The sequence below is a fragment of the Pan troglodytes genome, chromosome 1 (genome assembly GCF_028858775.2).
Source record: "Pan troglodytes isolate AG18354 chromosome 1, NHGRI_mPanTro3-v2.0_pri, whole genome shotgun sequence".
NCBI lineage: Eukaryota > Metazoa > Chordata > Mammalia > Primates > Hominidae > Pan > Pan troglodytes.
In genome coordinates, this window is record NC_072398.2 from 215,567,279 (window position 1) to 215,580,579 (window position 13,301).

The 13,301-nt window shown below is 45.8% G+C and overlaps 1 protein-coding gene across 3 annotated transcripts in view; it reads right to left on the reverse strand.

Annotated features, from left to right (window-relative positions):
- The window catches only part of DDI2 (DNA damage inducible 1 homolog 2), a 54,056-nt gene that overhangs the window by 33,959 nt on the left and 6,796 nt on the right, over nt 1-13,301 (reverse strand). For all 3 annotated transcript variants that reach the window (XM_063785708.1, XM_009448861.5, XM_016954644.3), the window contains exons 2-4: nt 8,253-8,382; nt 4,491-4,727; nt 1,509-1,635 (exon numbers count right to left, since the gene is read on the reverse strand). In XM_063785708.1, coding sequence (XP_063641778.1) covers nt 1,509-1,635; nt 4,491-4,727; nt 8,253-8,382 — 494 coding nt within the window. The remainder of the gene's footprint in view (nt 1-1,508; nt 1,636-4,490; nt 4,728-8,252; nt 8,383-13,301) is intronic.

Genomic DNA, 13,301 nt, shown 5'->3' on the forward strand with positions numbered 1-13,301 from the left:
TTATTTTTTGTAAAGACAGAGTCTCACTTTGCTGCCCAGGCTGGTCTCAAACTCCTGGCTTCAAGCAAAGTGTTGGGATTACAGGCATGAGCCACCAGGACTAGCCTGTATTTCTGATTTCAAATGTAGTAAGAAGAGTAAGAGGCAGGACATGGTGTTCACACTTGTAATCCCAGCACTTTGAGTGGCTGAGGTAGGAGATCAATTGAGGTCAGAAGGAAGATCAATTGAGAAGAAGGAAGGGCTAAGTGCAGTGGCTCATCCCTATAATCCTAGCACTTTGGGAGGCTGAGGCGCGTGGATTGCGTGAGCTCAGGAGTTCAAGACCAGCCTGGGCAACATAGTGAAATCCTGTCTCTACAAAAAATGAAAAAATTAGCTGGGCATGGTGGCAGATGCCTGTATTCCCAGCTATTCGGGAGGCTAAGGTGAGAACACCTCAGTCTCGGGGAGGTCCAGGCTGCAATGAGCTGTGATTGTGCCACTGCACTCCAGCCTGGGTGACAGAGTGAGACCTTGTCTCAAAAAAAAAAAAGATAAAAAGAATAAGAAGTTTAAAAAAGCATGATTTAATTTCTAAGTTGATAGATAGTGTAATACAATGACCAAGTTAGGCTTCATTTAAGTAACCGAAATGATGACACGGTCCCTAAAAGGCCAAGCAGTCTAAGTGTAGTAAGTATCGTTGCTGTTATCTTCTTCTTAGTTTTACTAAGTTCTTCACAATTAGCAACAAAAACTGACTTGAGGCAGGAAAAGCAGCTGTCCTTTTTTCAGAGAATGACTGAACAGAATCTTGCTTGTGACTATCAGTGTGACTGAGGCCGGAACAGCGTCACTGTCCTTGCTTGAGCTCCATGCCCGACAATTCTGATTCATCAGATTTGGGAGAAGAGTCCAAGCATCTGCATTTTTAAAAGTTTCTCATGTGATTTTACTATAGCCCCAGGTGAGAACCACTGCATTACAGAAACTGAGAGCTGGAAACATGTCCAGCATTCAGTTTATCCACTGAGGCCAGTACAAGAAATGCAGCAGGAAAACAGACTTAGGACTACCAACGTTCCATCGGCGCAGAGCCCTCTCTAATCCAATCATGTTTAAGCCCTGGATTTAATCAGGACTTATACAATATGTCTAAAGAAAGAGAGTCAAATCAGCCCATGTAATATGCAACCAGCCTTGTGGTCTCACCAGATGGTGGCTTCTGCTCAGTCCGGGGGTCATTTATCTAAAGCTGTGTTATGATGCTCTGTCTGCTAGTCAGGGAGTCCTCCTTAAAATTTTAGAAAGAAAGTCATTAAACTAAGCACCTATATCTTTGTCATGTCGAATCGAAATGCATAGAAAATGAAAGAGGAGAGACTAACCTAAAAGACTGAGGTTACTATCTCAACTGCAAAACAGAGAAGCTACCTCCAAGCAGATGCCCAACTAATGTCAGATAACCTGCAGTCTGGGAAATCTGGAATCTCTAAGTTTTGTTCTTTAGATGAACAGGTCTTTACCTTATATCTTCTTCTATCTTTGCCTGAGCTTCAAGGTCAAAGGGATCAGCAGAAAACAGACGAATCCTTTCTTGCTCTCTCCGGGCTCGGTCCTGCTGCTGCTCCACCAGGACTCTAGAAAATTTCTCTACAAAAATAAGGGAGAAAAATCTTAAATACCACTATATTTTCAACCTTTATCAGTACTTTTCCACACCAAACAATTTCTCAAACTACAACTGTAAGAGATGCAGAGAGGATGCCTAAAGCTTATTTGAAATGAGCAATTACATTTACTTTCTGTTCTCTGAGTCAAGGCTATTTCATCATTTAAATTCAGTGTAAAGAAAGTATTTGTGGCTGGGTGTGGTAGCTCATGCCTATAATCTCGACACTTTGGGAGGCTGAGGTGGGAGGACCGTTTGAGCGTAGGAGTTCGAGACCAGCCTGGGCAACATAGCAAGACCTTGTCTCTACAAAAAATATAAAAATTAGTTGGGCGTGGTGGTGCATGCCTGTAGTCCCAGCTACTGTTGGATGGGGGTTCAAGGGTGGGGGGATGGCCTGAGACCAGGAGGTCGAGGCTGCAGTGAGCTGTGATCGCACCACACATTCCAGCCTGGGTGACATGGTGAGACCCTGTTTTTAAAAAAAAAAAAAAAAAAGTATTTGCAAAAATTTTTTATAAGAAGTTATCTATCATATTGTTTCTCCTCAGAGGTAACAACTTTCCAATTTAAAATGGTGGGGAGTGACCATGTGGCAGATGAATGTCTCCACTCCTCCATTCCTCATTGTTCTCATTATCCTACTACCTAGAAACAAAATACAGCATTATATAATCTCCTTTTCCTCTTCTAGTTTCATTTCTTTTATAACATGCCCTGCCTTAAGCCAGATACATTAAGTATAAACTATTTTTAGTCTACCTATATTTTGTGTGTGTTCTGATGAATTAATAGGCAGGAAAATTAGTAGAGAAAACACTGCTTGCTATAAGATGTATGTTACAACAAGAACCTATTTTGCAATTTCTTTTTTTTTGAGATGGAGTTTCGCTCTTGTTGCCCAGGCTGGGGAGCAATGGCGCAATCTTGGCTCACTACAACCTCCACCTTCCAGGTTCAAGTGATTCTCCTGCCTCAGCCTCCCAAGTAGCTGGGATTACAGGTACCTGCCACCACGTCCCGCTAATTTTTGTATTATTAGTAGAGATTGGGTTTCACCATGTTGGCCAGGCTGGTCTTGAACTCCTGACCTCAGGTGATCCACCCCGCCCGGACTATTTTGCAATTTCTTAAATGGTGGTACATTTAAGTGTGCAAACTTAAATGCCCCATCATCACCGTCTTTGGTGATTAGATATGCTGATATAAGAGATTAAAAGATATTATGACAATGGTTATCTGAACTACTAATGCACACAATACAGATGGATCTAAAAAGCATTAAGTTGAGTGAAAAGCCTAACACGAGCTGGGAGTGGTGGCTCACGCCTGTAATCTCAGTACTTTGGGAGGCCGAGACGGGTGGATCACGAGGTCAGGAGTTTGAGACCAGCCTGGCCAACATGGTGAAACCCAATCTCTACTAATAATACAAAAATTAGCCGGGTGTGGTGGTGCACGCCTGTAGTCCCAGCTACTTGGGACACTGAGGCGGGAGAATCGCTTGAACCCAGGAGGCGACGGTTGCAGTGAGCAGAGATCGCGCCACTGCACTCCAGCCTGGGAGACAGAGTGAAACTCCATCTCAAGAAAAAAAAAAAACAAAGCGTAACACGAAAGAGCAGACACTCTATTATTCCATATACATGAAGTTTAAAAACACGGGAAACTAAACCATAAGATTATCAAAACAGTAGTAACCTATAAGGAGAGGAGATTGACTAGAAAGCAACACAGTGGAACTTTCTGGAGTGAGAGAAATGTCCTGTGTCTTGATTGGGGTTACAGGAGTTTGTCAAAACTCAAGGAATTGTATATTTAAAATCTGAGTACTTCGCTCAAGGTAAAGATTGCCAATTTAAAGACAGTCAATTGAGGAATGAGTCATTAAGTGTCTGTTATGTTTTTAGACTTAACCCAATTTAACTCATAAACCCAAGAGTAAAATGAGAGTAATTTACAGAGAAAACTCGATTCATAAAGATGGCTAAAAGTTAGCTGGGTGCAACTGCTCATGCCTGTAATCCCAGCACTTTGGGAGGCCAAGGCAGGCAGACTGCTTGAGCCCAAGAATTCGAAAGCAGCCTGGACAACATGGCAAAACTCCATCTCTACAAAAAATACAAAAAATAACTTGGAGTGGACTGAGGTTATGGTGATTCCATTTTGCCATACAGGGCACTGAACCTTCCTGGCATCAGCTGGCTTGTTGGTGATCTCTTTAATTGAAGATCTAACTAAGGTTAAAATATCGCTACTGGCTGGGCATGGTGGCTCACGCCTGTAATCCCAGCACTTTGGGAGGCCGAGGCGGGCGGATCACGAGGTCAGGAGATCGAGACCATCCTGGCTAACACGGTGAAACCCCGTCTCTAATAAAAATACAAAAAATTAGCCAGGTGTGGCAGCATGCGCCCGTAGTCCCAGCTACTTAGGAGGCTGAGGCAGGAGAATGGCATGAACCCGGGAGGCGGAGCTGGCAGTGAGCCAAGATTGCACCACTACACTCCAACCTGGGCGAAAGAGCAAGACTCCGTCTCAAAGAAAAAACAAACAAAAAAAAACCAGTACCTAGGTTATCTGCTGCCAAAAACAATGAGGAAAACAAAAAGTAAACCAAGGGGGGTGGCCTAGATGGATTTCACTCCTAAAACTCTATTGCTGTTTCCAAGTAACTCAGCCTTTGACTTTAGCACTAATTTACCTCTCACAGAGAAAAAACTGGTATGTTCAATAAATCATGTGACACAGTGTCGCTTGAGTCTCTTCACATTTGCTATGACACAGCTTCTTCACCTCAGGCCAGCCTAATAGCCTTCCAAATTTACAAGCTTACCAAGGTCTCCACTGAGCAGAGCTTCTGCCAGGGGTGGATTGCGTTCCTTCAGCAAGGACAGCTCATGCGGGTTGGCCAGCAACATATCTCGGAGCAAGGCCGGATTGTCCAAGCCCTGAGGAGATGAAGTTATTTCTCCAGGAGATGAGTGGGACTGCTGTGTTCCTGGTGGCTGGCGCTGCCGGGGACTTGATGTGCCAGGCACAGCTATACTACTGAAATCTATTCGGGGTAAGTCTGTTGGGGAAAATCAATTCAGTTTACTCAAATTACTCTACAAAAACAAGCACTTGAAGGAAACAGCAGAATACTTGCTCATACATGGTATATGACAGCAGCAAAGGTAACTGTAGACTTTAACCTTGTTCTTTCTCATGATGACTCTGAATATAAAGACTGCCGGCTGAGAGTGAATCAATAGAAGAAGAAAAATAGGGGGAAGGTGATGGTAGTAACTCCAAATTTTTAGCTTATAAAATATCTCACAACAGACATCAGGTTTTTAATTTATGTTTTTAAATAATTAAAGTGGCCAGGCGTGGTGGCTCACACCTGTAATCCCAGCACTTTGGGAGATCAAGGTGGCTGGATCACCTGAGGTCAGAAGTTCAAGACCAGCCTGGTCAACATAGTGAAACTCTGTCTCTACTAAATATACAAAAATTAGCTGGGCGTGGTCGCAGTCGCCTGTAATCCCAGCTACGCAGGAGGCTGAGGCAGAAGAATCACCTGAACCCGGGAGGTGGAGGTTGCAGTGAGCCGAGATGGCGCCATTGCACTCCAGCCCAGGCAACAAGAGCGAAACTTCATCTCAAAAGAAAAAAAAAAAAAATTAAAGCTAGTTTCAATAAATATAATTGCATAAGTCTGGATGTTGTTCTTGAGAAAAATCCTACTCTGGTCTGACATATGGTTCAAACAGCCTTGACGCTTGGATTAAAGAATTTTTTTTTTTTTTTTTTTTTGAGACGGAGTCTTGCCTTGTTGCCCAGATTGGAGTGCAATGGCACGATCTTGCCTCACTGCAACCTCTGCCTCCTGGGTTCAAGTGATTCTCCTGCCTCAGCCTCCCGAGTAGCTGGGATTACAGGCGTGTGCCACTACGCCCAGCTAATTTTTTGTATTTTTAGTAGAGATGGGATTTCACCATGTTGGCCAGGCTGGTCTCGAAATCCTGACCTCAGGTGATCCACCCACCTCAGCCTCCCAAAGTGCTGGGATTATAAGTGTGAGCCACTGTGCCCGGCCGGATCAAAGGATATTATATATGTCAAGTGAGCAGCATAAATATTAGATGCTAAATTCTGCAAGTCAGTGCTAAACGTATTGGCTCAGGGAAGTTCTTAATAGTTCTCTGAATTTATACTTTAATCTGTGCATCTCTGCTAACTCTTCTCATGCCCTTGGGGAGCTAAACAGTGTCATCATTTTATAGAAAAGAAAGAAGAAAAGGGACTTGCATAGGTTCTCAGTGCTGAGTACACCAAAAGCTACCACAGTTTAGAAGCTACAACTCCCAGGTTCTATATGCCAGGTGGAACTGACCTTACTAAAATGAAAGGAAGATAAAAGGGAATTTTAATCCTTACACAATGGACTCACATATTGTATGACCCCATTTATATGAAATGTTCCAAATAGGTAAATACATAGAGACAGAAAGTAGACTTGTAGTTGTCTAGGCTGCGGAGACTAGGGGGAAATGGGAAATGACTATAAATGGGTATAGGATTTCTTTTTAAGGTAATGAAAATACGCTAAAATGGATTGTGGTGATGGTTACACAACTCATGAATATAGTAAAAAAAATCATTTAAATGCATGAATTGTATCTCAATAAAACTGTTAATTTAAAAAAGAAAAATGAAAAAGAGAAAAGTAAACAAGGAGAGCCAGAATGAGGGGCTAGGCCTGAGTCAATCGACATTCCTTCAACTCCAAAAAATATAGTTGATGGTCAAACTTGTCTGAACAACTGAATACTTTTCTTAAGGATAACTGTGCTTAATGTTATAAATGACAGTACACTAAGCAATTCCACAGTGATCAGAATTACAGCACAATCCTTGCACTATTAAGGATTTTAAATAAACTAAAAAATCAAAAAACAAACAAACTTGTCTCAAGTCTGGTACTATCCTGAAGCCTTTTTGGACCTCAGATAGAAAAAGAGAATGCTTAAACTCATGATGTAACATTTCTACCCTTTAGCAGGGGTTCAACTAGCCACTTTCTTCAACTCCCAACCAAGGAAATGGTGAAGTGAAGAGGATGATCTCTGTGAGGTAGTTAATCTATACCAGCCAGAAAAACATATATGGGTGGGCCCTCTTTGCAGGTCAAGAAATTTTATCTCCACTCCTGTTATACATTATCTTGAGAGTCCATTCACTTCAGAATAATTCTCAAAAACATGTTTACTTAATAGACCAGATCACTCCTGCCCCAACCTGTTACAGGCTCTCTTGTCCATAAACAACAATGCAGAGGAAAAAAAAAAGAAGTAAATTCCGGAATTAATAATCTCATCAAATTAACCAAAGGAAGATGTGGTTTTTACTGATTGTCATAGTTGTTTAAATACGTTTAACTTCTTCAGAAAGAAGTTTTAACTTCTTTCTAAAGTTTAACTGTGGCCCCAAGGGACTAATGTCTTCCAGATCTGGTGGAGCCGGTCCTTGATGGTCTCAGTAAGTTCCAGTTTCAGGCTGAATGGAAACACTGTGGTTAAAACTGCAGTCAGTCTGTCATCACCCAGACTCTGCCAGCATCTGTCACCATAAACTTTAAAACTGGTGACCTACAGGCTAAACACTATTTAAGAAAATCTATCTGAATATGGCAGCGAATGGAAAAAAACCACACATTTCACCAAGCTGTTTCACATTAAGACCTTATAACCATTTTGTGGATCATGAGCCACTTCAAGTATCTGAACAAAGCTATGACCCTCTCTCTATCCAGTGCACACACACATTCACATCCACACAATTCTGCATATTATTTCAGTGACATAGAACCTACTAAATCCCAATGCACAGAGTTCAGACTATAAACATCTATTATAAAAGGAGCATCAAAGATAGATAAACGTTTCTTTGTATGTGATTAACACAGCTGGTAGGAAAGAACCACAACTTGGTGGTCAAGCTGCTTAATGTTTATCAAGTTCAGCATAATGGAAAAAGCATCAAATTTTAATTCCTGTGCCCTCACTTAATAGCTATGTAACTTTAAAGACACCATTTAAAATCTGAGCTTCATAATTATAAATTATTATGCAAATTAGTATGTAAATCCCCCCACAACCAAGTTATGAGATCATGTGAAATGCAGCTCCAAGTGCCTGGCTGGCTATAAAATGCTCCAGAAAGGCTGGCCACTGAAGGACAGACACAAAGTAGCAAAATCATAGGCTTATGTATTCTTTCAAGTCCTTCCCAAGGATAAAGATTATTGTATAATTATCACTGATAACAGAAGCTAACATTCATTGAGGGCTTGCTGTGTGCTAAGATTTTACATGCATTAGCCTCACGTCAGCTTTAGGAGTTGGGGTTAATTATGGCACCTAACTTATAGAAGAGGAAACCAATTTAGAGATGTTAAAATACTTGTTCAAGGTTACATGGCAGGGAAAAGGCAGAGTCAGGATCTGTATTCTGTAGTCTGAATCCAAAGCGAATCCAAAACTCTGAGGCGCTATGCTCTGCTACCTGCTGATGGTTGTGCTGGGGGATGCTCAACCACCAGATGTCTTACTTGGGAACTGCACTGGAGGTCGAGGGTCTGCATTCTCCTTCTGTCGTAAAATCACAACGTCCCCATCTTTCAAGCCATAAGAAGCCAATGATCTGTGGTTGTCTGTGAGAGGTCTTTCCGCATAGACGATCTACAACAAGAAAAGATATACAACAGTATAAAGCACTGAGAAGTAACACAGCGCAAAGTAGAAGGACCAGTTTTCCCCTGAATCAGATGTCACCCTCCTTTCAAACCCTCCAGTGGATTCCCACCACATCCAGAACAAAACCCACAGTCCTTCCCGTCACCTAGCAGGACCAAACAATGTGGTCCCTGGCTCTCCTGACTTCGCCTTTCACTATGACTGCTGTTCCTCAAACAACAGGGATCAACTTCCCCTTCAGGGCTGTTTCTCTTGTTTTCTCTACCTGAGGAATGTTCTTTTTCCACTCATTTTTTTCCTTTTACGTCTCTGATCAAACATTACTCTTTAGAGTTCTTCCCTACTATGTTATTTAAAATGTACTCTCAACTAACACAATATATATTTACTTATTGTCCTTCTGCCCCATTAAATGTAAACTACTTGAGGACAAAGACTTTGTTTCATTCACGAGATCATAAATGCTTAGAACAGGGCCTGTTATATAACTGATGCTCAAATATTTGTTGAACTAAAGAATGAATGAATTTATGGAAATGGATATAATTTTAGATTTAATTTTTAGCAGGGAGGAAAAGGGAATGATTTATTCTGGGTATGCTAACTAACTACAGTACTATTAAATAAAGTGTGCACTTTGAAATAATCTTGTACAATGGCAAAAGGGTCCCAAATATCATCCTTCCTGCACTGCAATCTTCCTTCTCTTCTACCATCCCCAAAGTTTTATCACTCTGGGCCGGGCACGCTGGCTCACGCCTGTAATTCCAGCACTTTGGGAGGCCAAGGCGGGTGGATCACGAGGTCAGGGGTTCGAGACCAGCCTGGCCAACATGGTGAAACTCCGTCTCTACTAAAAATACAAAAATTAGCCCAGTGTCATGGCACGTGCCTGTAATCCCAGCTACTCCAGAGGCTGTGGCAGGAGAATTGCTTAAACCCGGGAGGCAAAGGTTGCAGGGCTGAGATCTCACCACTGCACTCTAGCCTGGGCAAGCAAGATTCCATCTTGGTGGGGTGGTGGGAGGGGGGAGACTGGAAAATAAAGTGAAACTAAGAAAATAACAACTAAATACAAGTGGAAAAAAGAATTAGGAATGTACTACTAATAAAAATATTTTATGATGTGTAATCAAACTGAAAAAAACCTGACAGCACAAATAGATGAAATAATGTGTTGCAGATAGAAAGAACAAAGGTACACTATAATTTTATCATGAAAAAAACATAAAATCTGCCCTGCATTATTACATACTCCAGAAAGGCATTCAGAATAAACTCAGGCTTTGAAAGGTTTTCCTCCTAATGATTTTTCACCAGGCCACATGCGAACTGAGGAACATGAGTTCTATCCTTGCCAGTAACTCCCTGTGAGGGGCATGACACTCAGCAGGTCCAGACCTCACCCTTCCCATGTGTCAAGCAAGCAGGTGGGCTAGATCATCATTACAGCTGTCCCTTCCAGTTCTCTCTGCTAACATTATCATTCTATGTTTCCTTACAGCTTTCATAGTAAGGTTACCTGAAATAAAAACTGAAAACACAGCATTTAAACTGGAAAAAAAGTGATTATGCCATATCTGCTCTCAGAATTTTTAGACATGAGGAACAGAACAGGAAAATGAGTTCCTACCAAAATCAAATTCTTCTGAATATGAGCATATTTGTAGGCCCAATTATACAAGTTTTATGCATGACTTGAAAAAAAATACTATTAAGTTCTTAATGCTCAACTCGCTGAGTTAAAACACATTTCAGATCTGGTATGATGGCTCATGCCTGTAATCCTAGCACTTGGGGAGGCTGAGGTGGGAGCATCACTTAACCCATTTAGGCCAGAGGTTGCAAATTTTTTTTTGTGAAAAAATCATACCTTGGCAATGACCTTGAGTAGTAGGATATAACTCCCACAAGCTTAGCGTTCCATTGGAACGCTAAGCACAAATGGGTTAAGCCCTGGAGTTTCAGACCAGCCTGGGCAACATAGTGAGACCGCATATCTAAAAAAAAAAAAATTTTATATAGCCAGCCATGGTAGCATGTGACTGTAGTCTCAGCTACTTAGGAGTCTGAGGCAGGAGGATTGCTTGAGCCCAGGAGGTCCAGGCTGTAGTGAGCTGCGGTTGCACCACTGCACTCCAGCCTGGGGCAACAGAGTAAGACCCTGTCTCTTAAAAAACAAAAACAAACAAAAAAAGAACCACATTTCAACAGACTGCAACTGTCACTCCCATCATCCCATTCACACACCCTTATTTAAACACAAATTTCACAGTAAAAGTACATCACCATCAACACAGAATTTCAGCAAAACAACTGAGAGTCATATTATAACTTGTGAGACTGCTTGGAAAAAACACATAAACCAGAAGTGATGAGCGTCACAGGTTGAGGTGTGCAACAAGAAAAAAGAGGCATGTCAAGAAAAATGGCAGGTAGGCAGGCTCTTACAGCATAGCATCAACACTGTGAAGCCACTGTCAACAACCTACTCTTTAATTTTCCAGTTTCAGAAATTCAACTATCAGTATATTTAGAGATACATGAACAGTCTCCTGGGAGCAGAGGCACATTTTAACGGTATTTATTTATTATTTTTTTTTGAGACAGAGTCTCGCTCTGTCGCCCAGGCTGGGGTGCAGTGGTGGGATCTCGGCTCACTGTAAGCTCCGCCTCCCGGGTTCTCCTGCCTCAGCCTCCTGAGTAGCTGGGACTACAGGCACCTGCCCCCACAAGCGGCTAATTTTTTTTTTTTTTTTGTATTTTTTGTAGAGACGGGGTTTCACCATGTTAGCCAGGATGGTCTCGATCTCCTAACCTTGTGATCTGCCCGCCTTGGCCTCCTAAAGTGCTGGGATTACAGACGTGAGTCACTGCGCCCGGCCACTAACTATTTATAAGAGAAAATTTATTTATTTACAAGGAGGAAGCAAACTCAGGAGAATCAAAATGATCCTATGCAGGCTGGGTGCCATGGCTCACGCCTTAATTCCAAAACTTTGGGAGGATGAGGTAGGAAGATCATTTGAGGCCAGGAATGCAAAGCCAGCCTGGGCAATACAGCAAGACCCCATCTCTAAAATAATAATAATAATAAGCCAGGCATGGTAGCATATGCCTGTAGTCTCAACTATTTGGCAGACTGAAGCAGGAGGATCACTTGAGCCCAGGAGTTCGAGGTTGCAGTGAGTTATGATTGTACCACTGCACTCCAGCCTGGGCAACAGAATAAGATCTTGTCTCTCCTCTCTCCTCTCCCCTCTTTCCACGGTCTCCCTCTGATGCCGAGCCGAAGCTGGACGGTACTGCTGCCATCTCAGCTCACTGCAACCTCCCTGCCTGATTCTCCTGCCTCAGCCTGCCGAGTGCCTGCGATTGCAGGCGCGCGCCGCCACGCCTGACTGGTTTTCGTATTTTTTTGGTGGAGACGGGGTTTCAATGTGTCGGCCGGGCTGGTCTCCAGCTCCTAACCGCGAGTGATCTGCCAGCCTCCCGAGGTGCCGGGATTGCAGACGGAGTCTCGTTAACTCAGTGCTCAATAGCGCCCAGGCTGGAGTGCAGTGGCGTGAACTTGGCTCGCTACAACCACCTCCCAGCCGCCTGCCTTGGCCTCCCTAAGTGCCGAGATTGCAGCCTCTGCCTGGCAGCCACCCCGTCTGGGAAGTGAGGAGCGTCTCCGCCTGACCGCCCATCGTCTGGGATGTGAGGAGCCCCTCTGCCTGGCTGCCCAGTCTGGAAAGTGAGGAGCGTCTCTGCCCGGCCGCCATCCCATTTAGGAAGTGAGGAGAGCCTCTTCCCGGCCGCCATCACATCTGGGAAGTGAGGAGCATCTCTGCCCGGCCGCCCATCGTCTGAGATGTGGGGAGCACCTCTGCCCTGCCGCCCCGTCCGGGATGTGAGGAGCGTCTCTGCCCGGCCGCCCCGTCTGAGAAGTGAGGAGACCCTCTGCCTGGCAACCGCCCCGTCTGAGAAGTGAGGAGCCCCTCCGCCCGGCAGCCACCCCGTCTGAGAAGTGAGGAGCGTCCTCCCTCCTCGTCCGGGAGGGAGGTGGGGGGGTCAGCCCCCCGCCCGGCCAGCCGCCCTGTCTGGGAGGTGAGGGGCGCCTCTGCCCGGCCGCCCCTACTGGGAAGTGAGGAGCCCCTCTGCCCGGCCAGCCGCTCCGTCCGGGAGGGAGGTGGGGGGGTCAGCCCCCCGCCCGGCCAGCCGCCCCGTCCGGGAGGGAGGTGGGGGGATCAGCCCCCCGCCTGGCCAGCCGCCCCGTCCGGGAGGGAGGTGGGGGGATCAGCCCCCCGCCCGGCCAGCCGCCCTGTCGGGGAGCTGGGGGGGCACCTCTGCCCAGCCGCCCCTACTGGGAAGTGAGGAGCCCCTCTGCCCAGCCAGCCGCTCTGTCTGGGAGGGAGGTGGGGGGGTCAGCCCCCCGCCCGGCCAGCCGCCCCGTCCGGGAGGGAGGTGGGGGGTTAGCCCCCCGCCTGGCCAGCCGCCCCGTCCGGGAGGTGAGGGGCGCCTCTGCCCGGCCGCCCCTACTGGGAAGTGAGGAGCCCCTCTGCCCGGCCAGCCGCCCCGTCCGGGAGGGAGGTGGGGGGGTCAGCCCCCCGCCCGGCCAGCCGCCCCGTCCGGGAGGGAGGTGGGGGGGTCAGCCCCCCGCCCGGCCAGCCGCCCCGTCCGGGAGGGAGGTGGGGGGTTAGCCCCCCGCCCGGCCAGCCGCCCTGTCCGGGAGGTGAGAGGCGCCTCTGCCCGGCCGCCCCTACCGGGAAGTGAGGAGCCCCTCTGCCCGGCCAGCCGCCCCATCCGGGAGGGAGGTGGGGGGGTCAGCCCCCCGCCGGGCCAGCCGCCCCGTCGGGGAAGTGAGGGGCGCCTCTGCCCGGCCGCCCCTACTGGGAAGTGAGGAGCTCCTCTGCCCGGCC